This window comes from Pithys albifrons, chromosome 3 (assembly GCF_047495875.1).
Source record: "Pithys albifrons albifrons isolate INPA30051 chromosome 3, PitAlb_v1, whole genome shotgun sequence".
In the NCBI taxonomy this organism is placed as follows: Eukaryota; Metazoa; Chordata; class Aves; order Passeriformes; family Thamnophilidae; genus Pithys; species Pithys albifrons.
The window spans coordinates 49,722,099-49,747,870 of record NC_092460.1 but is presented as its reverse complement, the minus strand read 5'-3'; the positions used below and the strand labels follow the sequence as shown (position 1 = coordinate 49,747,870).

At 50.4% G+C, this 25,772-nt stretch overlaps 1 protein-coding gene across 2 annotated transcripts; it reads right to left on the bottom strand.

Moving 5' to 3' along the window:
* Nucleotides 1–392: 392 nt before the first annotated feature.
* Nucleotides 393–20,341, bottom strand: SYNGR1 (synaptogyrin 1). Of its 2 annotated transcripts, none has more exons than XM_071551794.1 (4): nucleotides 20,112–20,341; nucleotides 8,902–9,139; nucleotides 7,308–7,453; nucleotides 393–4,681 (listed from the first exon to the last, which is right to left on the bottom strand). In XM_071551794.1, the coding sequence occupies exons 1-4, from the start codon at nucleotides 20,208–20,210 to the stop codon at nucleotides 4,463–4,465; spliced, it is 702 nt and encodes a 233-aa protein (XP_071407895.1). In that variant the 5' UTR covers nucleotides 20,211–20,341; the 3' UTR covers nucleotides 393–4,462. The 2 variants fall into 2 exon arrangements, with proteins under 2 accessions (XP_071407895.1, XP_071407897.1); XM_071551796.1 differs by having other exon boundaries at nucleotides 4,593–5,953.
* Between the last annotated feature and the right edge of the window lie 5,431 nt (nucleotides 20,342–25,772).

The following is a 25,772-nucleotide window of genomic DNA, read 5'->3' as shown; positions in this document are numbered from 1 at the left end:
ATCCTTTTTAGTGGTGGGCTACCAATCCCTGATACCCATTGCCAGCAGTGCCCTGAGAGATTGTTTCTCAGTATCTAATTTTATTGAACACGTGCACTACACCAGACCCCTGAACTATGGTCACAGGTTCCTCAGGTTTTCCTACTGATTAGGTGAGATTCCTACTTGATGGTGTGTGTGATTTGAAACTTTAGGCCAAATAAAACAAGTAACCATTAGCTCCCCCTGAAACATCTCAGTAAGAGCAGTTCTTTAGGTCTCTTTCCTCCATTCAAGCCACTGACTGTCACTAAACCTGCCAGCTTGGCCATGGAGGAGCACAGGAGTCAATGCTCTCATAGCAAACCAAGCTGAAAAAGCCATCCCTCCCCAAAGAAGAAAATCCCAGACCATTTATTTTTCCACATAGTTTGAACATCATAACTTTATTGAGACACCAGTAGTTACCACCTTCACTTTGTTAACCACAAATATATAGGACATTGTAAACACAGGTGCCGAGGTGGCGGGGTTCGCTGTAGTTGGATTTGGAACAGACAGGGGCAGGGCCACAGGGAGAAGGGGTGAAGGGACACTCGGGCTTAGACAAGACCACTCAAGAGGATCCTGTATGCGGCAGGCCATCCATGAGTCATCGTATTATACGTATATATGTATAGCTTTATATTATACATCTCTTTAAATATATATATATAATATATATACTATACACAGGCAGTAATGTGGCAGGGGAAGGGGCAGGGCAGCCCAGGTGGTGTTACAAATGCCACACAGGCAGCAGGGATTTGTCTGGATGGATGGTTTGAACTTGCTGCATGAGGTGGCCTCACTGGGCTCCTTGCCTTGTACCTGCTCTGGGGACCAGGGCTGAGACTCCTGTGGGAACCATGCTGCAGTGCTGCCTTCCCGGGTCCTCCCAAGTGCTTGCAAGGGAGCAGGGACCTCCTCCCCTGAGGGAACTGCCAGGAATACGCAGAGAGGAAGGGTATGTGTCATGAGGTGATGAACAGGGTGGTGTTGAGGATATGGGTGAGCCAGGGATGCAGACACATCAGGAGGCTGAAGCCACAGACAGAACTGGGGCAAAGTTTCATCATCCCCTTGCCCTTCAGAGCCTCTGCTTCCACAAGATACTCCCTTACTTGAGGGCTTTGAAAGATAAGAAGACATCAAGGGGACATTGTTCCCAATAGGGGACACCCAATCTGGACAAATGGCAGAGTGGAAGAAAGCTGCCTTATCATTTTGCTTATACAGCCTTTTCTCTGATCTCCTAATCTCTACAGTGGGGCTGGTATCACCTACATTTAGGATATAATAGGGACATGTTCTAGCCAGTTGCTCAGGTCTTGCCTATGATGACCAGAAATAGGCAGCACCTTATCAGAAGTGCCTAAGATAAGATAACCAGACCTTTAGATAGGTCTGTATGTCTCATCAGCTGCAAAACCAGCCAAATGCCACTGGAAATTGCATTTTGCACTTTAAAGAGCTACATGCAAACAAGGAGACTCCCACCCCCAGGTCTGTCACTGCCAACCCTCCACTCCAAAGGCTGAAAGCACATTAACCCAAAGAGCTGTATGTTTTCTGCCGTGAGAAAAGCAAGCAGTTGTCCGAGTATCTCCTGTTGTAGTGTCCCCTGCTACACTAATGCCTTTCCTACAAAGCAAAGCAAGGAGGAGACGGACAGAGGGATGGCTCATGTCTCACTGAAGTGCTGGCTCTGAGGGGGAAGCTCATTCCTGCCTCAAGCCTACCTGAGCCCATCAGCTGGTTACATGAGGGAAGCAAGCCAAAAAGGATAAAGAAAACCTTGCTCATCAGTCAGCCCCAAAAGATGTTAAGTCATCTACTTAACTCTTATGGGAGAAGGGGTACATAGATGCTCCTGTGCCATAACCCAAAATAGAGCCTCGGGTAGACCCCCTACATATTGTCTGTACGTTTCCTTATGCTCCTGCTCCCTCACCAGGGAGAGGGCACAGGTGATGGGCAGTTGCATCTAAAAAGTACAACGCATTTTTCTGCTGAGGGCTTGTAACTTTTAGCCTCCTCCTCCTTCTCTTGGTTCCCTCCCCACACCCCAAATGAAAGCAAGAAGGATGACACAGATGAGTCTAGGTGAGTACAACTAATTTCCCTCCTCCTCCATCTCATCATTTGTTCATTCTTCTCCCCCAGAGGGAGACAGACTGAAGGGAGCTCCCCCCACAGCCACAGTCATAACGAACCTCTCTCAATAAAGTAAACTCATCCCAAGCCTAAATATTAGGCTGAACAGACAGAAAATGAAGCTCAAGGGGCTTCCTTCTAAAGAACACCCCTCCTATTTACAGTATTGCATTCACTCACAGCCACAGAGTGAGGGATGTGTGCCCAGTCATTCCTACTGTGTCCACAGGGCTAGCTGGTCCCCCTCTCCTGTCCTCATCAGTGGGTGAGGAGGGCAAGCACAGTGAGGAGGGCAAGCCAGCAGCACAAGTCTGCTGGTAGAAGCAGGTAGAAACGGTGTCTATGTAAAGTGGAGAACACTGACACATTTTCTTCTTGGGAGTCTGCTGCTGCTTTACAGTTCCCACCCCTTCCCTATCATTGTGGGGCAGCTGGAAAGGAGTCACACTTGGAGGAGGGAAGGACTGGTAACTCTGGTGTCCTCCAGAAGAGATGTTCACACAGCCACAGGCCAGACCTGTGTCCCATCCTCCCATCTCCTAAGGGTGCTATGAGAATTAGGTTGGATGTACAGTGGAGGCAGCCACAGATTTTGCATCTGGTCCTGATCTCTGCTACTGGGACCAGTGCTGTGCCAAGCAGGGTGGCTGCCTGGGGGATGGACCTCCTCACTGCTGCCAGGTAAACCCTGCATCTTGTGCTCTGGGAGATGTCTGTGCCAGGGACAACTGTCCAGGTAACTATTGCTGCATTATTTCCCTTCAGGGGAAATCTGTGAATCTGCCTTCACACATAGACCTTACTTCTATCCTGGAACAGAGAGTGGGCTTCCACAGTTGTGTCTTTACTTGGAGCAAAATCATAAGGAGTGCGGAATGATATCCATATGAGCTCCATCTAAGAGTCACTGCTGCCACCTAGGCGAGGCTTTAAAGTCAGTCAGGATCTGAGATGCTGCAGAAGAGCAGCCTATGGCAAGTACAGAAAGACCAGTTCTCAGAGAGCTCGGTCTGGCCTCTGCACACCAAGACCTCCTTCCCATCTGAGTGGGAGGCAAAACGCAGCTGTGCAGGGCAGGATCCTTCCCTGCTTCGTTGCACCCCTCTGCAAGAGCCAGATGCATGCTGGCCATCCCAGCAACAGTATTTCTTTCCAAGTAGGGTCCTGCTCCACTCCTGTGTGCTACAGAGATGGTATCAGCAAGAGGCTTTGCAATGTTATAGCAGAGAAACAGAAGAAGCTTCAGCAGGACTTGAAGAGAGAAACTGTGTTTTATCTCCTCCTCCTGCCCAGTGTGAAATGAAAAAGGTCCCCTCTCCCCCTCGAACCAGCCCAGCTGGGGTCAAGGACTTTCAGGGGCCCCTAGAAGCCCACCTCCTCCATCCTTCCTCCCACAGGCACTGTATCTGGGCCCAGGGACTGGGCATGGCTCCCCTCCTGCCTCGTCAAACACTGGTCTGAGAAGCAGGATGTATAGCTGAGGGGAACCACCTCCACCTCTATCAAAGGGGGCTGGGAAGGAGTGGATTTCATGGCACTGGTTCTCTGCTCTGCTCAATCTCCGACTGTAACCTACAGTCGTTCCTGTGATTCCTGACTGTACCTTGAAATCTTCTTCTTTGCCTTCCCATTTTTCCTCTTTGTGCTCTAATACTACTTCTTCCCAAACCCTCCAAAAAAACCCACCCCTCCTTTACTAGCAAGCAGTAGAAAAAAGTCCCTGTCTTGACATGGGGGACACCATTCCTGCTGCCCTCCAGGCCCCATTCTCACACTCCTATATGCTGACTCCAACATCATTCCCCTCCCTGAGCTACCAGGTGCTCCAGACCAATTTGGATGCTCTCGTATCTACTCCAGCCTTTAGCGACACTCTCCTCTAGGAAGGTCCCTGCTCCCACTGATTTCTTCCCTTCTGCCTTCAACACCCTCTCCCCTGCCCTGCTGGTACCATAACCTTTCCTGACCACTGGACACACTCTGCCATCTGCAGCAAGGCAGAAGGGAGAGGAAAGGGAGAACCTTCCTGTCACAATGCTGATTTTGGGAAAATCTGGCAGGTAGCTTGAGGGAAGAGGAGAAGGAAGAGGTGATGGGGAAACCTTTTTTTCTTTTTTTTTTCCTTTTTTAAAAACAATAAATAAAAACAGATGACCCAGAAGGCTGGAGCATAGCTGAGAGCCACCTCTAGTACCACTATGCACGTGTCTGGTTTGTGCCTTGGCTTTCTGCCGGCAGTGGGAAAGGGGGCAGAAGGGAAAGGGGAAGGGAAAGGGGCATCGGTGGCTCAGTAGTTCTGCGTTTGGTACCCCTGTGTCTCGGTGTCGAAAGCATCTGCTGGAGGGGGCTGCTGGTATGTCCCCACTGCATCTGTAGCATCCTCCTCGTTCGTGTAGGGAGCATAAGGCATGCCGGAGTCCTGGCTTGGGTCCATGTAGTCCTGGGAGAATAGGGCCGAATCGGCACCCAGCTGGAAACGCTGATACGCCAGGAATGCCTGGCCCACCTTTAAGGGAGGAGGTGGAGGGAAGAGATGGGAAGCAGAAAGGGGAGGGAAGAGGAGAAAAAGAGGAGGAATGTACCAAAAAAGAGAAACAAACAAAAGTGGGGTTAGTAGTGGTTACGGATTAGTGTGCAAGGCCTGCCTGGCAGACCACTGGTGAAATACCCTCAAGAGCATGGGGAGTTCAGGCTGTCCCACAGAAAGCATGAGCCCACCAGGAGAGAGGAGATTTGGGCAGGGATGTCTCCAAGTCCAGCTGGCTGTGTGCAGCCTTTCAGGGCTCGCTGCTTTCTGGGATGCGTTGGGCACCTTCTGCCTGGCAATGGGGTTTTACCAAAATGGCAAAGGTTGCAGAGGCTCAGTTGGCATGTGCTTATTCCATTCAGCCCCTTCTGCCTGTGGGAAGGCAATCTGCCTCAGCAACACCACAGCAGGTTTGGCTGCTGGGCTGGATGTACTCTGTCATTTTACTTGTAGAGGCCAGGAAGGAGACCAGGATTTGGCACAAAGTGTGAGGTAGAGGTCACCCCCTGTAACCTCTTCAGCAGTCAATATCCACACAGTGCAGCACAGACCTGTGGAAGGAGCAGCAGGAGGCAAGATGGCTGCTTCCCAGTCCATGGGATGGTTAGCAAGTGAACTGCTGCCTCCTGCCACAGGCACTTCAGGCAGGACACCTTTTGGTGGACTGAGGGTGCCTGGGCAGAGGGTTCAGCACTGTGGACCCCAGCAGGCATGGTGCATTGTCCCACAGCATCCATGACAGAGGTGAGCAGTCTAGCAGCTGATGCGGGGAGGGGTTTTTGGGTAATGAAGTCTGGGAAGAAATGGAAGAGATAAAGTGGTGGGAGCAGAGGACATCTCCTGGCTAAAGTATTAGGCCTGAGCAGTCTTCAAAAGAAAGGCACAGTGGTGTTACACAGCATTAGTTAGGGTATGGGTGAGGGAGAGAAGGAAGCAGAGGAGGAGAAGAAATTGCCAGTTCCAACTCTCCAGAGGGAAATCCCCTGTTCAGTGGATAACTCCACTCCAGTTCAATGGCCCACATCTTCCCATCCCATGCCCTGCAGTGACCACATACCCATGGTCACGGCACTGGAACTGGCTCTGCTCAGTGACTTCCTCCAGCTGCATTCCTCCACCCCTTCCCCCAAGTTCTCCCATCAGCAAGGGACACTATGGCAGCAAGGATGGGGAGTTAGGGAATAGGGTATTGTATTCCTCCTGGAAATTAATGTCTCTGAGTCTCCGGAAAGCCATAAATGCGAGGGTGCCCTGTAAGGAGACAGAGGGGTGTGGGAAGGAGAATCAGTAAGGTAGAGCAAACCACTGTTTGAAATAAAAACCCCAAGGAACCGGGGGAAGAGGATGCCTGTTTAGCCACTCACAAGCCTGTGAATTGGGGAGGACCACTCAGGTGATGGCATCTCAAAAAAAGTACTGAGAGACCCCTTGCAAAAGCCCTGCTCCTTGTCAAACTTTCTGCTTGAGCTTGCAAGGGGATTCCAGCAGCACTCGAGTGCAGGACACAGCTTGTGAAGGGAACACACACACTGCTGTTCCTTGATCCTGCTTGGTGTGACCTTGGCGAGGGTACTGACAGTACAACCCTTTGCAGCCCCCCTTCCATTCTTGACAACTCTCTAGTCTTATGGCACCCTTCCTATCTGGCCTCTGCCCAATGTTAAGGCCTGTATGAAGAGAAGATAAAGCCACAAGCACTTATGCACGGAGACAGGGTTCAAATTCCTTCCTACTTCACACTATCCAGTAACTTCAGAAAAGAAAATCAGTTGTGCTTGATGCTTTCAGAGGCAGGAGGAAATCATCAAGGATATTTATATTTCACATGACAATTCTTCCAGGAAACCAGCAATAAAGAGCTGCTGGGGAAAGGGCAGTCTTAAGATAGCACCGTCACCTTCTGAAGACACAACTCATGAGGTGGCACTGCAGTGGTGGGTTCAGACAGACAGCCCAGAGGGATGCTGATTGCAGCCTCTTGTGGCCAATGATGACATCTCACATGACGGGAGCACAGCAGGGAGGGTGATGGGTGCAACCCCTGACCTGGAGCTCCCTCCTCTGCTTAGTGACTGTGAAGTGAAAAAGCTGATGAAGTCCTCTGATTCACAAAGAAAACAGGTTAACAGGTTGTCCAGAGAGGTGGTGGATGCCCATTCCTGGAAACATTCAAGGTCAGGTTGAACTGGGCTCTGAGCAACCTGATACAGTTGAAGGTGTCCCTGCTCATTGCAGGGGGTTGGGCTAGATGGCCTTTAAAGGTCCCTTCCAACCCAAACGATTGTATGATTCAATGATAATGGTGCTTGGGGAGCAGGCTTGTCCATGGTCATATTAGAGGTCTGTCATGGACACTCCTTCCTGGAATATGGGACTCTCTTTCCCATTGTGCTTATTAATGCTCTAAAACTTCTTCCACATGAAGTTTTTGAGTCCTTGTTTCCCAAGTTTACCTCCCAACCACCTCCCCTCCTGCTTTTCCTTCTCAGAAGCTATGTGAACTGAGATCCCAGAGGGAATGACTCTTAGCCAGTCACCTTTCATTCCCCACAAGACAATACAACACAGAGGACATTTGATCCAATATCATGGCTACTGTACTCACCCAGGTGAAGATGGAGAAGAACGAGAATGTGATGGCTGCTCGGGCTGCATCCCCTCCCTCATTCAATGGGTTGTCCTCTTCTTTTGAAGCTTGCCACTGGTTGGTCAGAAAGCAGAAGCCAACAAACCAGAGGAATGCCCAAAAGGCTGGGATGGACCACCACAGGCATGCCAACAGGGAAGGACAGAGACATCAAGAAGATACATGTGAGCAGAACATACACATATCACATTTCTCTGGAGATTTCAGCCCTCGTGAGAGCCACCAGTATGTTGCAGACTGGGCCAAACTGACTGTGCAGCCAGCCAAGCCCAAGTGAACTGGAAAAACTCACTGATGGTTACATTGTCAAGGTGACAATCGGTGTCTTTACAAAGTACCTCTGGAGAGTTCATTTGCTTGTGTTTGGTTTGATCACACGACTTGCATTTGGCCTTGGGAGGGAGCCTGAAGGGCTTCCAGTACTAAATGATCACCAGGGCTCTCTGAAACAGACACTGCCTCACAACCTTGTCCTGCAAGGACAAGCAAAGAGCAATTCCTTCCATAGGAGCTGCCGTAGAGTGGGAAGTAGCTGGCCTGCTGTTGCACAGAGACCAGCTTTTGCTCAGAACAGCACAGCTCAAGGACTCACATCGATGAAAGGTGCTGAAGGATCAATAACATTAATCACTAACATTAAGCCCCCAGGAAAGGAGGGACTTACTCTCTTTGCCAGGTGCAGGCAGATACCCAGCAGTGAGGGGAACTGACATTCCTAAGTGGCAGCAAAACAGGGCTCAGTCACTTCTCTTCTCTTGTCAGCTGTACAAGGGACTGCAAGGCAAAGGGCTAACCATGGGTAACCTTGCATGCCCAATGTCCTTAACAAGTTCAGATGCTTCATCTGATCCTGCCTTCACTCCACTCAGGGCCCCTTTGACATACCCTGGGGAGGGCCTGATGTTGAGCAGTTTGAGCATGTAGAATGGCTGGAGTAAGCCAGAAGAGTGACCGAGGATGAAACTCCAAGAGCAGAGCACCTCCCTGTGATCCTCCTGACTGGCCTTACACACACTCGCACACATGCACTGTCACTCTGTCTGTCACTTTGACACACTACTTGGGATGGAGAGATCTGATCATAAGTTAGAATAAGCCCCAGGGCTGAATGAGGTGTTGAAAAGCTATTCACATAGGGAATCTTGCGTAATCTAGAAGGACTGGTTGAATCAGCATGCATGAATCCCCTAACTTCTTTTTATGTTAAAATATATAGGGTTCAATCACTGGAAGCTGGAAAAGAAGGAAGTACCATCTCCAGAGGCATCCACACGTGGTCTGAACAAGCACAAGGATGCAGGGAGGCAAGACCTGCTGATCCTAAAGGGCTTCCTGAACTACACCTATGGAGAACAGCTGAGAGGCATCAGCCAAATTGCCTGAGAAGAGTGGAAAGGGAAAGAAAAGGAGAGAGACAGAAGACCTGAGAAAATAAGGAACCCAAAGACCTCCCTGCCAGCAGTGACCTGACCTGAAGGGCAGCAGAAGCTCTCTACTTCTCCCTTGCCAGCAGAGGAGGGAGACACTATGGCCAACCAGCCCGGAAGCTCACCTGAGACTCCGATGTCCGAGAGCACTGCCTTCTTGCGGTCCTTGACGCTGCTGATCTGTGGGAAGTAGGCATCCAGAGCCAGATAAAGAAGGCAGCTGAGGAAGGCGAGGACACCCACGGTAATGCCATAGTTGCAGGCATTGTGATTGCGGTTGAAAATGCAGTGCTCTTCTGACTCGTCCAGGCGGTTCACGTACCCTTCATTGACAATGGAGCCAAATACCACAATGGAGAATATCTGGTGGGGAGGAAGGGAAGAGATATGTCAGGGCAACCCACATCTCTCTGGACCAGCACAAATGAGCAGAGGACAGACATCCTTCACAAGCATCTCTCTGCTCTGCTGAGTTCCCATACTGCTGTCTTGCCTTGGCTGTAGCCACAGGGAATTTACTGGGGAGATGGTCTCATTTTATTTCTGAGGATTAACTTAAAATAGGACATTTTTAAATTGAACCTTTTTATCCACTTGACCTAAAGCAATGCAAAGCAGTTGCAGTCTGGAGTAAGGGTGGCTTCCCACAGACACACAGAGAGGCAACATGAAGTGTAAATTGGGTATGGTTCTGGTGCAGATGCCTGCATACAGTGGCTTCAAGTAGTGGAAATTCCCTTAGTCTGCACTTTTTCTCCCACTCGCTCCTTTCCCTTCAAGGGATTAATTGTTTCTACCATGCATTTGTTCACTGATTTTATCTATCAAGCCACTGTGCTCTTTTCCCCATCCACCCTCCCACAATCCACAGCCCTGCTTGCTAGGCCATTCTGCTTGACTCCTGTTCTACCCCATCTCCCCATACATCACATACCTCTCTCCACCAATTTTCCATCAGCCCAGTCCATGACACCACCTATCCTTCTGCCCACTCACCTGCATGCCAACGCTCTCCAAGTTTCCCCACAGATTTTAGAAGCCAAACATCCCCCTTCCAGGTCCACCTGTCAAGACCATTGTGAGTTCTCCCTACTCATCACCACCACTGCCCCTGCATGTTATTTTAAATCAGGTGGAATTAAGGATGAGTCCAGGTAGAAATGCCCTAATCCACAGTTGCTGGTCTAATCTTTGCTCACAGGCTTAGCTTCGTCTCCTGCCACAAGGCTGTCCCTCTTTGACACAGCAGGGTCATCAAAGCAGAGAGCTATTTACAGCACCCCCAGTCCTGCATCTCAAATAAACAGCTTCCCCTTGCAGCCACAGGAGAAAGAGGGGAAGATCAAGGCAGCATGTACAGATTTTATTTTGCAGGGCATCTGGAGACTCTCTGTAGGAACAGCCCACCTGCAGGCTGCCTGTGAGAGCCTTGGGAGACAGGAAATGGGACCTCAGGCATGGAATGAACTTACACACAACACACACTAAGACATCACCAGGGCACTCTGCCAGCCCAGGGGATGTCTGCACAAGACCTGGCACCCTTGGAACCCCCACCCAGTCCCCAAGGAGAAGCAGCACACAAGAAGGTGAAGAGGTTAAGTCTCCTGCAGGGAGTGGAGCTTGGTCTGAGTGTTTGCTAGGTCAGAAGGACCCCAGTACCACTTAATCCAACCAAGCACCAGAAAACAACCTAGAAAGCTGAGAAGCAGCTTTGTGAGTTCTGGAAAAATGGTTGATTAATGCCAACCCAATACACCACTTATCATTGATGGTGGATGCCTGAGATCTATGGCATGGACCTCTGCTCTTTGGCCTGTGGCATCAAGAACCAGAGGAAAAACCTTACTCACAGTCCCCCACAGCCCTTGGGCAGATACTAAACACCAATCATGTTTCACCTGCCAAACTAGCAAGTATCCACTGACACAGATACTATTTTTCACCCCAAGACTCATAATTGTGTCACACTTGGGTTGCTGAAATTAGGTGTACCACACAAGAGCAAACTTTAAAAAGCTGGGAGCTGGGGTTCCTAAGCGTAGGGACTGTATGGGTTCTCTGATAATTCATATGAGCTTTTTAAGCTTAGAAGTAAAATAACTGATTTGTCCTCCTCCTTCTTGAAATTGATCATATTTTTCAGAAATTGCCTGTGAAAATGAAATAAGAATCTCTTCTGCCAGAAGCAAAGGTTCGCTCCTTAAAATTTCAGCCTGAATGGTTTGGAAAGCAGCAAAATTGCACACAATTACAGCCAAGTTCTTTCAGTGGGATGTCTCACACACTTTCTTAATAGGCTGGGCTGACATGTCTGCCTTGGACCATTGACAGTAAGACCATGTTCCTCTGACCTGAAGGGCAGCTGACAGACTCCTGAAGTGACACCCCAATGTGAGGCTGTGACCAGCGCTAATACTGACACCTGAAGTACCAACCTCCATATACTGTGATTACAAAGTGGGTGTCCCGTTTTCGGCAGCACTAGACAGAAAGCTCGAAGATAAGTAATCGCCTCAAAAGTGGCATGTTCAGTTTTGATTTAGGGTTGAAAACTGGAAAAATGTTATTCCCTGAGTCAGGTCAACCCTTGCAACAAGCTGTATTGTGAGTCCTTGCTTACTCACTCCGGATGAATGAACTTCTGTAATGACCTCTCCCCAGAGACACCTCTGTTTACTCTGCTTATATCCTGATACACATCTTCCCTGTGCTCTTATCTTTGGATTTGCTGCTGGTCTGGAAAAGCTCTCAATTGCAAGAAAAAGAAGGAAAATAATTCCTTTTTGCATTTCCTCTTTCATACCGTTTTTATGCTGGCGTGTCATAACTGCACAGCACAGTCACATCCAAAGGAACATCTCCCTCTCCCTAATTTTCAAGCAGAGCTAGCATTCCTAACTTCCTTTCTCCATCTTCAGTCAGCAAAGGTGCCACAACTTTTCTCCTATGATGAGAAAACTGTTTCACACCCTGGAGGTGCCCAAGGTATGATTTACAGGCAAACAGATCATTTCACATGATCTTAGGAGTTTTCTGGGGAGATTCCATTAAACATGTTCTCACTTGTGAGCAGAAGAAGACACTGCACATGCTCATCTTATGTGTCCTGAAACAGCTATCCCAAAGTACTCTCTGTCCTTAAGAAAGCTTTCTATGGACCAAAGCACAATAGCTTAAGGGATGTCTCCTTTTATCTGTGTTTTCCTCACCACTGGCATCAGCTCTGGTCCATGCTCCACCCTCTGGCACTGCAGAGAGGGTTTACTTCCTTTGTCATTCTGTCAGGACCCTGATGGCACAGCAAAATGCTGTGAGGACCCACTGTACACAGAAGCCTTGAGACGGGCTGGATAACACTGATGGGTCAAGAATGGGCAGGCTCAAACCAGAGATTCCAGATTGACAGACAGAGCTGGACAGCAGAAGAGGCAACTGCTGCTGCTGCTGCTGACAAGCAAAATTTCCTCTTTTATTCGCATGATGTCTGTACCCAGATACTGTTGCAACAAGTTATTTTCAAAAAAAAAAAATCATAATTATGAGAGCTTAGATCTTGCAGCCCTAAGGAGAAACTTGCACTCTTCATCCGTGGCAGCTACTCCTTGTTGGTAAGAGAGAAAGTGGGTGGAAGCTCACTGATTTGGCAAGTCATCATCTTAGAAAGAGCAAATATTTATTTCCTTGATTTCACAATCCATGCCCTGCAAAGATGATCCAAGCAGCAGGTGCAGCATGAATGAATGCCTGGATTATAAACGAAGCAGCAAGTTTTCAAGAATGAAGCATTTACCTTCTCATTCCCATCACATCTGCAGCACTTCTGAAGAAATGCCAGCAACCAGCAGCTTCTTACTGCTCTGTTTCTTCTCCCCATTTAGCATAGTCAGTCCTCACTGCACAGAGTCTTGTCTATGGCCACTGATATAATGGTCCAAAATATGCATCCAGCTGCAAACATGAGGCAAGAAGAAGATAGTAGGAGTCTTCTTCTGACTGAGCACAGAGATGCAGGCAAGTGGCTTGTCTGAAAGCTGATGGAAGCATTCCGAGGCTCCCATCATTTCACTCTGATGAGGGAGGCATGAGCCACTTTCCTGTGCTCAGTGACAAAAACCAGCCATCCATCCCCAGCTTTGGGCACTTGAGCGGCCTCATTTCTTCAGCAAGGCTGCTTAAGTCTGTTAACAGGGCTTGAAGTAACTAGATTTTTAGGTTGAGAGGGTTTCTTTAAGCCTCCAAGAGATATGTAATTAGGCAGGTGTGCAGCCTGTCTGGAGGTACACATTTAATAACAGTAATATATTACACTCAAAAAGGGACAGAAAACAGCCCTTGGAGAAGATCTGACCAACTCAGCTCTGCTCCTGAGACCAAGCTTTTCTCCACTCCACAGCTCCTTAAACATTACATCCACACAGGTTGTTGCAATAATTTTCCTTGACTCCTGTTTTCATCCAAGAGCTCTGAAGACATCAAGTGAAGCCCAGAGCCAGGTGTACTGCAAAGCTGTCAGAGATAGAGCAACTTGCCAAAAGGTGCAGCAAAATAAACTTAATCCTTACCACTGCGGGGAGGAGATGGCGAGAAGTGGAGTGTTTTCGTCTCCTTGTTTCTCAAGGGGCTCATGCAGGCCATTACAGGCATGCAAGGTCTCATTACACCAAGAAAAGTACAGAACAGGCAAAATTCTGCATCCTACCACAAAATACCTTTTTTTTTCCTCTTGCTAAACTAGGTGATCTGGTTTTGCCAAAGGTGAAGGTGAGAGATGAGCCCTTAGAGGAAAGGCTCTGCGGTCCCTCCCCACCTCCCCACTGCAGGCTCAGCCATGCAGAGAGCTGGGCAAAACCTCCTGAGCATCATGTGAGGCTTTCCACCACACTGCCCGTCCCCAGCCGTGCATCAGATGCTCCTGAGCATCATGTGATAGATGCAAAACACAGCCAGCCTCTGGCAGTGAACTAGGATTTTCCTGCACCTCATCCCAGGAGTGCGTCATGCTGCCTCCTGACTTCATCCCTATGATCCCCAGGATGGCTGTGCTGGGGATGAGGTTGAAGAGGGTTTCTACTGAGCTACCTGCTTGGGCTCGCTGCAATGCCCTCTGGCCACAGCCTCTGTCACACTGCATGCTGCCTCTCCTTCTCCCACACCCGGTTTTATTCTGTTACAGAAAGGAAATAGTTTGGTGACATAATATTCCTTGCAGTACTTCAAATCAAATCCCCCTCAGGCAGAATAAAGCAATAACCTCTTCTGAGTCTGATCTGGTAATGACCAAGAATAAATCTGTTTAAAAAGAAAGCAAGAGCAGGGGAGAGCACAAATGATAAACTGGCAGAGATGATGTGGCTTTCATTTTCATTCAGTGACTTGCAAATGGAGTCTCTGGAAAGCTTTGGAGTGCCCTGCACAGACATGGATTATTATTACCATCATTAAATCTACTTGTATTTAGTTCATTTGGAAGAAAACATATGCAGCTTTTGAGACACATGGGACTGGCAGCTTGGAAACAGGTGGCCTCTATTTATTCCCTCCAGTCGGTACCACCATCTACCTCTATTTATTCCCTCCACGCCGGCAGCAAACAACTCCTGCCCACAGTCTCGAGAGCATGTCTGAGCCCTGGGCAGGTGCTGGAGGGAACCGGTCTCCCTGTACTCAATTCCTCTGAACACAGGACAGGGGAAGAGCACACCTATGCCAGAACCTCCCTCCCAGCTCACCTTTCTGGCCATCAGCCACATGGCAAGAGCTCCCAGCTCACCAGCCGGGGCTGAGCTGGAGCAGGTGACTGAAGGGAGAAAGGCTCCGCATCCCTAATTCCTGCCACGGGATCTGGGACAGGCTTTCCTGGCCAGCCAGCTTTTTTTTCACACATGGTTTGGCAGCTGACAGGCCAGCCATTAACCCTTCCATCTCCCAATAGACCCATGCCCAGGTTGATCTTTCCTGCCACAACATCCCAAGCCCTGAGTAATGATGGAGCAGCCATGCCTAACAACCACGTGTAGGAAGGAACGACTCTGCCATTGGAAGATGCCCACTGCTGCAACAGGAAGCTGAGCCCAAGAGGGCAACTTCAGGAAGCTTAGTTTAGTCCCACAGGTCTCATGCTCTTCCCATGGTCAAAGAGCATCTTCTGTCCCATCACTACTAATGAGCTCCTCACATCTCCATGGTGGTATCCATGTCCTTCTGTGGTCCCAACATTGCTATTATGTCACTGTGTACTCAGCAAAGTGACCGCCCAGAGGTCAAATCTTTTTCTGTAAGGAAGAGTTCAGTTTTCTTCCTGGGAACACATCCCTTCTTGGCTTGGCTCTTCCAGCCTAGGCAAAGGACAGCATTCACTGTCACCTGTGCCAGCTCTTCTTGCAGCCACACAATTCCTCTCTGCTGCCTTGTCTTGTCAGAAATGTTTGCCTTGTCCCATCACCACACAGTTTTCTGCTTCTCACCTGTGTGCCTCTCATGTTTTGAAACAGCAGGAACATCTCAACTAAATTTACTTGTGACAGAAAAGGTGGGAGCCCAGTTGCAGCTGCTTTCGGACTAATGAAGTCCCCACACTTTAAGGCTCAGTTCAACCACCATGACATGCCCAGACTGAGTGTTCTTGGGAAGAGGCAAGTGTTGTCTTAAGCCAGGCACAAGCATGGTGAGCCAGGAACCTGCTGGCAATGAAGGAGATGCAACTTCCTGCCATGCTGTGACTTGCTCCCATCATTGAGCTTGCAGGTGCCAACCTGTCCTGGCAAAACCACCTGGATGTAGTTTCTCTCCTTCATCTGCCTTGTCTGCTCAGCCAGAGTTGTTTGGGATGTACCATGTGTGTAGACACACAGGACAGCAATTCCTGTCCTAGCTCAAAAGGTCTGCATGCTCCCACCAGCCAAGGGACACAGTGGCAACAGCAGCAGGTGACTGAGGACAAGATGGAGGGCAGGCAGCACGTCTCCACACCGAACCTCCCTTTGGCAGGGCAGTGACCTTGGCATCACAGAGAGCTCAGGACCTCAGTCTGTGTGACACGTTTTAATGGGCTGTTTTGTCTGTGCAACTGTGGCTGGACATAAAAGACTCTTACTTAAGGCCACATCCAAGCAAGCTGGGCCTGCTTCTAAAAAGCAAGTTACTTTTGCCTCATTAGGCTTTTACACTGAGCAGCACTTCAGTTTCTCCAGCAAGCAGGTTTCCAAGCAGACAGGAGCACCTGGAACAACCTGTTTCAATTTAGCATTTTACTTATTTATGGCGCCAGCACTACATCCAATGCCTGCAGGCTGCGAAGGAGCCATCCAGCTCCCATGTGCCAGCTGTGGAGAGCGCTGGAGGTTCAGGCGCAATGGGACTCTGCATGGATGTGCTCACACTCACCTGCTTTATTTCAAGAACAATACTGGAGCTGTGCAGCTCCAGCATGGTGTGGGTCACCCAGTTCCATGAGCTCCAGCAGTAGTACCAGTAACTCCAGCTGCTGGGTCACCTAAATAGGCTAAAGGCAAGACTATATGCCAAAGCGGTAAAAAACCCACCGTGTCTTGTCTACTGTGGGGCACCAGAGTCACAGAGAATTCTAAGTTGGAAGGGACCCACAAGGATCATCAAGTTCAACTCTTAAGTGAATGGCCTCTATGGGAATGGACCCTGTGACCTTGGTGTTATTAGCACCATGCTCTAACCAGGTGAGCTGAAGAGTTGTGAGATGCAGCTCTGCTCTGAGCACATCTCTGTGTTGCAGCTGGCAGCAAGTGAAGTGGCATGGTGTGGAGCAAGGCCTTGAAAGACCAGGACTGGTAGTAAACTGCAGCGGCAACATTGCAACAGAGCAAGTTGCTTGACTTCTCCTGACTGCTGTGACTGGGAATAGGGAGGGAGTTGTTCTGCTCTTCACTACAGACAGATGAGGAAGCCTCCAGGATCTTTCAGCAACACATTGTTTTTGTCAGCAAGCCTCAGTTCAGCTGGATTGGGCAAGTCTCCTCACGGCAAGACCCAGATGCTTTTGGAGGCACCTTCAGCAGAGATTCTCAGGGGGGATTGCTCCATAGGGCTGCTTCCTTGCTGTGCAAGGTGCTGCTTCATCCAGGCAAGCACATCTGAGAAAGGCAGCAGCAGAGAAATGGCTTGTGGTGAGGCTGAATATCCAAACCTGACAAGGGCACCCTGCAGGACCACCACTGCTCACCAGTACCCATACCAGACAACCCTTCTGTAAGGGAGATGCATACTTACTCCATGTGACCAACCTCCAAAGCACCTACAAAACCTGAGCCGCCTCACAACACAGTCATGCTGGAGAGATGCTCCAGAATTGCTAACCTCTTTCCATAGTTCAGCATTTTCCTTGTCAAATTTATCTTATCTCCTCTTCATCAAGGAGCAATATAAATAATCTTCGGTCATCCCATCTGCTCCTGATCCTACAGTTCCCCCTGGAGATTTGCCACCACCTCAACTGGGCTGCAAACTCCCTGGGCAGGAGCCAGTTTTGGTTCCTGTTGGTAAGAAGTGATATGCACCTCCATGCCATCATGAAATCTGATAAAAGGCTGCATGACTCAAGCACAAGGTCACTGCCTGAGGAAGTGATCACAAGAATTTCTGCTCTTGGTGAAAGCTCCTCATGTGAAAGAGACCAAAAGGAGCCTCCAGCTTGCCCAGGGAAGACAATGGACAACTCACAACATGAGCAGGATAAAGACAAATGAGATCTCAGGAAATGGTGGGCAAAGTACTTCCAATGTGTGCAAGAGCAGGTGAAAGGAAGGACTGTAACAGAGACCACAGGGAGGGAGAGCCCTTTGCCACCAGAAGAGTTTGGCTCATAGAGCCTGGTGATAGAAATGCTAAGTACAGATGCAATCACAGTCTATAAATACTCCGGGGAAAACACCAGGGAAGGAAAAGCACCATTTAAACTGAAGGACACCAGATCACAAAGGTAAATGGATAAAACCCCAGCCACAAATAGATTCACAGTGGAAGGCCCTGACCACTGGAGCCACTGAGCACTCTTCCAGACAGAGTAAGAAAGGCCAAACCCCATGATCTAGTCTTTTTTCAGCAAAGTTCAACCAATTTAAGAAAAGGTCCATAAAGGGTCTGATGTTTGTGACGGCCTGAGAGAGGACTGCACTGCCCATAAGGACCCCTCTTGGTCTCAGGTTAAAAAGAAGATCAAAACTGCAACTAAATATTTGTGAAAGGAGAAATCCTTGGGACAGACAAGATCAAGACAGTGGAAAAGCAAAAGGAATGCACAGACTTGCACCATGATGGCCATGCCAGCCTCCCTTGCTGGACTGCTGACCTGGAGCACCTCCAGCTCCTGCAAAATGACTTTAATTTCCACAGCCAAGTGAAGTGCCTGGGGTAAATCCCATCCTGTCCTCTGTCAAGGTCAGATGAACAGGGGGAAACAGTGCAGGGGCCCAAGGAGATGCCAGCCTTTGGGAAGCGCTTCTTGCCTGGGGAGACCTTGCAGAGCACAATGCTGAGCTTGGCGAGCAAGCCAACAGTGTCTAAGATACTCTGAAGCAGACTAGGTGCCTAATTAGAAAACAAACATATTTATTGTTCTCTCTTCCTCACTGGTGTTTCTGGGAAGCCAAAATCCTGCAGTGTTTGGATGAAGGGGAAAAAACCCACCAGAGAGAGTGGCAGAAAGAGAAGGAGGAAATTCTGCCACAGAGATTAGCAATGAGAGAGCCTTTGTAGGTCACATCACGTCCATCATCCCTGGGCATGCAGGCTGGCTCCATTCCAGCTGCCTGGGAGCAGGGGGCACACATATCCCCTCGCCTGGCCCTCAGCCACAGGCAGCCCGCTTCCAGTATGATGTGCTGTTGTGTAAACAAGCTCAGGCTGATGGACAGACAGACAGAATTCCCGCATTAATCACGTCCTTAGCTGTCTTGGGGCTCTCCAGCTGCCCTCCGAGTCACGTCACCCGGACGGGACATTACCCACCCAGCTGGGAGTACAAGGGCTGCCTCCCAACCACCAGCAGCAAGCCAGGCCACCTTCTCTTTTTCTCATTTCCTCCACCTGGCACTGCTTTCATTTTCCCAAAGCCAGCCTGCCGCCTGTCCCCTCAGCTTCCATGCGCATGTGTCTCCTTCACTCTCTCTCCCTGCCCTCCCTTCTCCACTCCCAGCTGAGACCTCAATCTCTCCCCCGCCAGCTCGGTGCTGCAGCTCTCGCTCCCTTAATCCCAATGACCTTCTTGCATTATACGCTCCAGCCCCACGGGCAGCCATGGGATCAGGATCACGGGAACAGGAAGAGACCTTCTCCAGACACCTCCATTAGACACCCCTTTCCCTCTGCCCCCTTTCCCACAAATTACAGAGACAAAAACATTACAGGGAAGGGAGGTTTGGGGGTTGAGAGGATAAGGGTAAAACACAGAGCGACATTCAGCCCCCCACAGCCTCCTCAATTCACCTCGGCACGGCCTGAGCCGAGCACCACCCAGCCCACAGGGGAGCCATCCCAGGACTGCAGCATCAATCCCTTTCTCAGGTTCCCGCTGCCACCCAACATCCTGCTGCCTCCCTGCATCTGCCAAAACCCTGCAGGCATGGGAGGGTGAGAAGACACCCCTCCACTCCCAAACCAGCAGAGATGGAGATGGGGTCATGGTCCAACCCGATTCATCCCTTCCCCAACTGCCAGGGAAAAAAACCCAAATGACTGCTCTCGCCCCATATAGCCCTATATCCACACATACAGACAGATATGTACGTATAGCTGTACATTCATGTGCACCCATATATGTGGATATATATATAGATTTATACATAGATAGGTATAAACTCAGAGACAGATCCATATATCCAAACATACCTGCATATATACATATATATACATACAAACATATATATATAAATATATATTTATATATATAAATAAAAATAAGAACAGAGATACAGCCATAAATGCTTATGGAAGCATACATCCACATCTGTGTGTGGACTGATGTGGGATATGTGGAGACACATCGATAGATGTGTGCATATCTATCCCTGCAGATACATACCCCCACACCACGCATATATAAAGCATATAATAATAAATAGATAATACATAACAGAGTATTAATATAATAATACATAATGGCATTTAACATACAGCATAACGATGTTATCTATTTGTGTGTGTGTGTGTGTGTGTGTGTAGAGGCAGGTCTGCAGGAACGTCGGGGTCGGGGTCAGGGTCGGAGTCGGTCGGCGGAGGGAGCCCCGCGCCCCTCGCAGCCCGGCGGGACGCCCCCCGCCCCGGTGCCGGTGCCGGTGCCGGTGCCGGGGGAGCGCGGCCTTACCCAGGAGACGAACCGCAGGAGGGTCTGCGGCTGCCGGATGAAGGCCTGCGGGTCGAAGGCTCCGCCGGCTTTCCCCGCTCCGAAGGCGCCCCCGTCCATGGCGGCGCGGGGGTGGGCGGGAGGCAGGCGGGGGGCTCGGCGGGCGGTGCCGGGCTGCGCCGAGCCGAGCCGGGCTGCGCCGAGCCGCGCCGAGCCGAGCCGTGCCTGGCAGCCCGGCGGCGACGAGCCGCGCGCTCCCGCCCACGGGGACGCGCCGCGCAGGGAGCGCGCACCCCCCCCTTCCACCGCCACCCCCCCGCCCGCGGCACATCGCGGGGGCCCGGGGGCATGTCTGGGGCAAGGCGTGGGGTGTGCGGGGGGTGCTGGGGCGCGGGCACTGCGGGTGCAGCGTGGGGGCCGCGGGGGAGTGGGAAAACAGCTCTCGGTACAAAGGCAGCTCCCCCCAGCACCGCCGGGAGAAGGACGCAGGGGCGATCATAGAATCGTAGAATCGATTGGGTTGGAAAAGACCTCCGAGACCATCAAGTCCAACCCTTGGTCCAACTCCAGTCCATTTACTAGATCATGGTACTCAGTGCCACGGCCAATCTCAGTTTAAAAACCTCTAGGGATGGTGAATCCACCACCTCTCTGGGCAGCCCATTCCACCTTTCGTTTGGTAGGGCATAGCACAAGTGCAGGGCCAGCCTCCCAGCTGTTCATCCTCTCTATTTGGCCCTAGTGAGGCCACATCTGGAGTGCTGTGTCCTGTTCTGGGCTCAGTACAAGAAGGACAAGGAGCTACTGGAGAGGACCTAGAGCAGGGCTCAGAGATGATGAGGGGTCTGGAGCGTCTCATGAGGAGAGACTGCAGGAGCTGGGTATGTTTAGCCTAAAGAAGAGAAGACTGAGAGGGGATCTCATTAATGCATATAAATATCTCAAAGGTAGGTGCTGAGAGGATGGTGCCAGGCTCCTTTTGGTGATGCTCAGTGACAGGGTGAGGAGCAGCAGCCATAAATTAAAACACATGAAGTTTTACCTCAACATGAGGAAGACTTTCTTTAGGTGAGGGTGGCCGGGCAGTGGAACAGGCTGCCAGGGAGGCTTTGGAGTCTCACGGTCTGGAGACATGCAAAACTCACCTGGACACATCCCTGTGTTACCTCCTCGAGGTGACCCTGCTTTGGCAGAGGAGTTGGAATAGATGATCTCCGGGGGTCCCTTTCAACCCTAACAATTCCGTGATTCTGTGACGCTCCCCCATAGAGGCTCCCATTGAGGGGTAAGGGTGGGCCCTTGGGTGTGACCCATTATCCCAGAGGTGTGGTCAGTGGTGCTCCCCCACTGGGCACCTGTCCTCAGGCAGAGAGGTATCTGATGAGCCTGAAAATCACACTGCAGTGAAGCCTGGGGCTCTCGTTTACAACACCCCTCAGCCCACCCACGCCACATTCCTGAGAGGGGGCAGCAGAAAAGACCCTTTGTGAACAATGGGAAGCCAGATTTTGGGGAGACCCCCTGACTCTGGGAGGCAGAGGCTGCAAGAAACACACCTTGCACTCCTGAGGCTGCAGCCTTGGGAGTCACCTGGACTTCTCTGGCACCCACAATGCCACTAAGGCCATCAGCACAGCCAGGAAGGGATACACGGCGTTAGGGGCAATTCAAGCTCCTTGGCCCATGCTTTTTGCACACAGTAGCTGCACATCAGCTGGCTGGTCTGCTGGCTACTGCAGAGTCCCTGATAATCAGTGTTAATAGAACTGACATGGAAAGCAAGCCCTTGGGTTGCTTGGAAGCAACCCACATGGCTCAGGAGTGGAAGCCAAAACCATGCAAGAGCTAGAGGTAAATGTATGTGGGAAATAAACGCACATTTAAACCTGACCCATGGTGACCCATTTGGAGTTGGACCCCAAAAAGTGAGCAGCCATCCCTCATCTTTTGTGGGGGTCCTTCTGAGGGGCAGGCTGGAGGCAGAGGATGGACATTGCTCCATCACATCCAGCCACAGAATCCTAGAATGGCTTGAGTTGAAAGGGACCTTAGAGATCATCTAGTCCAGCCGCCCCTTGATAAGCATCGACATCTTCAACCTAGATCAGGTTGCTGATCTATTCCCTGTCCAACCTGACCTTGAATGTTTCCAGGGATGGAGCAGGTCTATTTTAGGAAGAGGAGCTGAAGTTCTAGCACAGGTGGATCCTTAGCTCTCCAGTTTGTTCTGGTCCCCTTCTCAGGGAACCAATCTGCCAGGTTAGAACAGGCAATGAAATGTCCTCCAAAGAAAGCACATTGTGGTCTGTATGGGCTTTTTCATGCAGGTTTGCACACAGCCTTGGCTTCTACTTAACCTGCAGGGACGGGAGTGGGGAAGGGAGGATAGAAGATCTATGGGAGTTGCATGACCATGCTTAACACCTGGATATGCCCTCCTTAATCATTCACACTAGGTGGGTAACCAGCCTCCCCACGCTGAATGGCTCAGCTGTGTTACACCTGTGCAGCTGGCAGTGGGATCTGGCTCTATAGATTGGTGTTGTTTAACTGATGTTTGCAGTAGCTTGATACACAGCCCTACATTGCATATTACAGGTCAGCATCCCTGCAGTGGGAATTCGGATGGCTGTGGTGCTGTGGTCCCTGGCAAGGAGGGAGGAGGCAGGGCAGGAGTAATCCTTGGGGGCACCAATCTCCTCATGGTGGTGTGTTTGTGAAACACATCCTTATCTGTAAGCCCCATGAGACACTGAAGACAGACTTATGTGTGGGAACCTCCAGACCACCCAGCTCTGGGTTCTGCCATTGCTGTGGCCTTGGGTTTTCATACCCTTTTGTACCACAGGCCTTGGTGGACTAAGGCCCATGTTCCTTATCACAACACAAATTTGTCTACCAGTTCCCAATTTATTCAGCCTCTGGATGTGGTGGGCTGGATCTTATTATTCAGCAGTTTGATTATTTTCCACAGATAACCTTGTGGATGCATCCAATATCATCTCAATCACTCAGCAGCTTCATCAGCTTCCTCACTTTGTGTCCTGCATCCTCACCCCAGAAAGAGGCTGTAGGTAGCAGGATGGGGCCATCAGCTGAGCTGGCCAGGCTCTGAGGTTTACCAGCTGTGCTGGTTTGAAGGTGAACCAGCAAGGGAAAATGAACTCACCACGAGAGAGATTATAAGTCAGAGCTAAAATTTAATAATAATATTACAATAACAACACTGATACACAAGGGAAATTGCTTTCAACTCACAATACCCCAGCAGTATAACCCAGTGTCCTGGGGCACAAACCCAAGGGGGTTTGTTTGCCCTTGTGCTGAGACCCCTGTGGCTCCCCCAAGTCCAGAGCAAAAGGAAAAGAAAAACCTGTTGGTGCAGGCGAGGGCTGTGGTCTGGGCGAGAGCGGTGATCTCCTGCTGTCGAGGTCCTGCTGCTGCTCTGGATCCGACAAGAAGGTTCCCGAGGTCTTCTTACCCACCACTTATGTACCCTCAGGGAGCACTCAGTCCCTCCCCCTGGGCGGGGACTCACACAATGGGTGATTAACTCTGGGAGCCAGGGGTTGTTGAGCTGTTGATGGCCCATTAGCAGCTCCGCCCCCCTCAGGCTGGGTGTGAAGGTGATAATGGCTCCCTGGGCAGCTGCTGCTAATGGCCCATTGTCCTTGGGGAATGAATAGAGGGGGTGGAATACACAGGTTTGATCACCACCACACAGGGTTAGCTGGTCCCTCCAGCTGAACTAGGACATTATCCACCCCTTATTCCACTCCATCTAGTCATTCCCAAATTAACCCCCTTTTTACCTATACATATATATACACATATATACAATGAAACATTACAAACTCTTCTTGCTCAAAATTAGGTCCCCTTGTGGTACACAACGTGTTTCTCCATCTTTTTGCATTACCCACCAAGTGCAACCAGGTCCTTGAGCAAAGACAATCCCTCGGATGGGTTTGCCTTTGTTTGAGGTGGGACTAACCCAAACAGTCTTTCCTAACATACCTCTCATATGGACCACAGGGACTTTATCTCCATCTACAGTATTCAAGAGTTCTGATTGGGCAGGGCCAGCTCGATTGATGGAGCCCCGGGTGTTGACCAACCAGGTGGCCTTTGCCAAATGCAGCTCCCAGTGTTTGAAAGTTCCCCCACCCAACGCCTTCAAGGTTGTTTTCAGCAGTCCATTACATCGCTCAACTTTCCCGGCAGCTGGAGCATGGTAGGGGATATGATACACCCACTCAATGCCGTGCTCTCTGGCCCAGGTGTCTATGAGACTGTTCTTGAAGTGGGTGCCATTGTCAGACTCTATTCTCTCTGGGGTGCCGTGTCTCCACAGGACTTGTTTCTCAAGGCCCAGGATGGTATTCCGGGCAGTGGTGTGAGATACGGGGTATGTCTCCAGCCATCCAGTGGTTGCCTCTACCATGGTCAGCACGTAGCGCTTGCCTTGGTGTGTTTGGGGAAGTGATGTAGTCAACTTGCCAGGCTTCCCCATACCTGTATTTCGACCACCGTCCACCATACCATAGAGGCTTCACCCGCTTGGCCTGCTTGATGGCAGCACATGTGTCACAGTCATGGATAACCTGTGAGACACTGTCCATGGTTAGATCCACCCCTCGGTCACGAGCCCATCTGTATGTCGCATCTCTGCCCTGATGACCAGAGGCATCATGGGCCCATCGGGCTAGAAACAATTCACCTTTATGCTGCCAATCCAGATCTACCTGAGAGACTTCAATCTTGGCAGCTCGGTCCACCTGCTCGTTGTTACGATGCTCCTCATTAGCCCGGCTCTTGGGTACATGAGCATCTACGTGACGGACCTTCACACTCAGCTTCTCTACCCGGGCAGCGATGTCCTGCCACATCTCAGCCGCCCAGATGGGTTTCCCTTTGCGCTGCCAGCCGGCCTTTCTCCAGCGCTCCAGCCATCCCCACAGAGCATTGGCCACCATCCACGAGTCAGTGTAAAGGTAGAGTCTTGGCCACTTCTCTCGTTCGGCGATATCCAAAGCCAGCTGAACAGCTTTCAGCTCTGCGACCTGACTTGATCCACCTTGTCCTTCAGTCGCTTCTGCAACTCAACGTGTAGGACTCCATACAGCTGCTTTCCATTTCCGGCTTGTCCCTACAATGCGGCAGGAGCCATCTGTGAAGAGAGCATATCGCTTCTCCTCTTCTGGTAGCTGGTTATATGGTGGGGCCTCCTCAGCTCGTGTCACCTGCTCCTCTTCTTCTTCAGAGGACAATCCGAAACTCTCACCTTCCGGCCAGTTGGTGATGATTTCCAAAATCCCAGGGCGATTAGGATTCCCTATCCGGGTTCGCTGCGTGATCAGAGCGATCCACTTACTCCATGTGGCATCAGTGGCGTGATGGGTAGAAGGAGCTTTTCCTTTGAACATCCAGCCCAACACTGGTAGTCGGGGTGCCAGGATGAGCTGTGCCTCAGTGCCAATCACTTCTGAGGCAGCTCGAACTCCTTCATAAGCTGCCAGGATCTCTTTCTCAGTTGGGGTGTAGCTGGCCTCAGATCCTTTGTATCCCCGGCTCCAGAATCCCAGTGGTCGTCCTCGAGTCTCCCCAGGTACTTTCTGCCAGAGGCTCCAGGATGGGCCATTCTCCCCGGCTGCAGTGTAGAGCACATTCTTCACATCCTGT

Excerpts from the sequence above, each read along its gene's own strand:
- SYNGR1 (XM_071551794.1), bottom strand. The coding sequence starts at position 20,210 with ATGGACGGGGGCGCCTTCGGAGCGGGGAAAGCCGGCGGAGCCTTCGAC. Across the intron at positions 9,140-20,111 it reads TCCTGCGGTTCGTCTCCTGG|ATATTCTCCATTGTGGTATT; the intron begins GTAAGGCCGCGC and ends CCTCCCCACCAG. Across the intron at positions 7,454-8,901 it reads CTCGGACATCGGAGTCTCAG|CCTTTTGGGCATTCCTCTGG; the intron begins GTGAGCTTCCGG and ends GGTCCATCCCAG.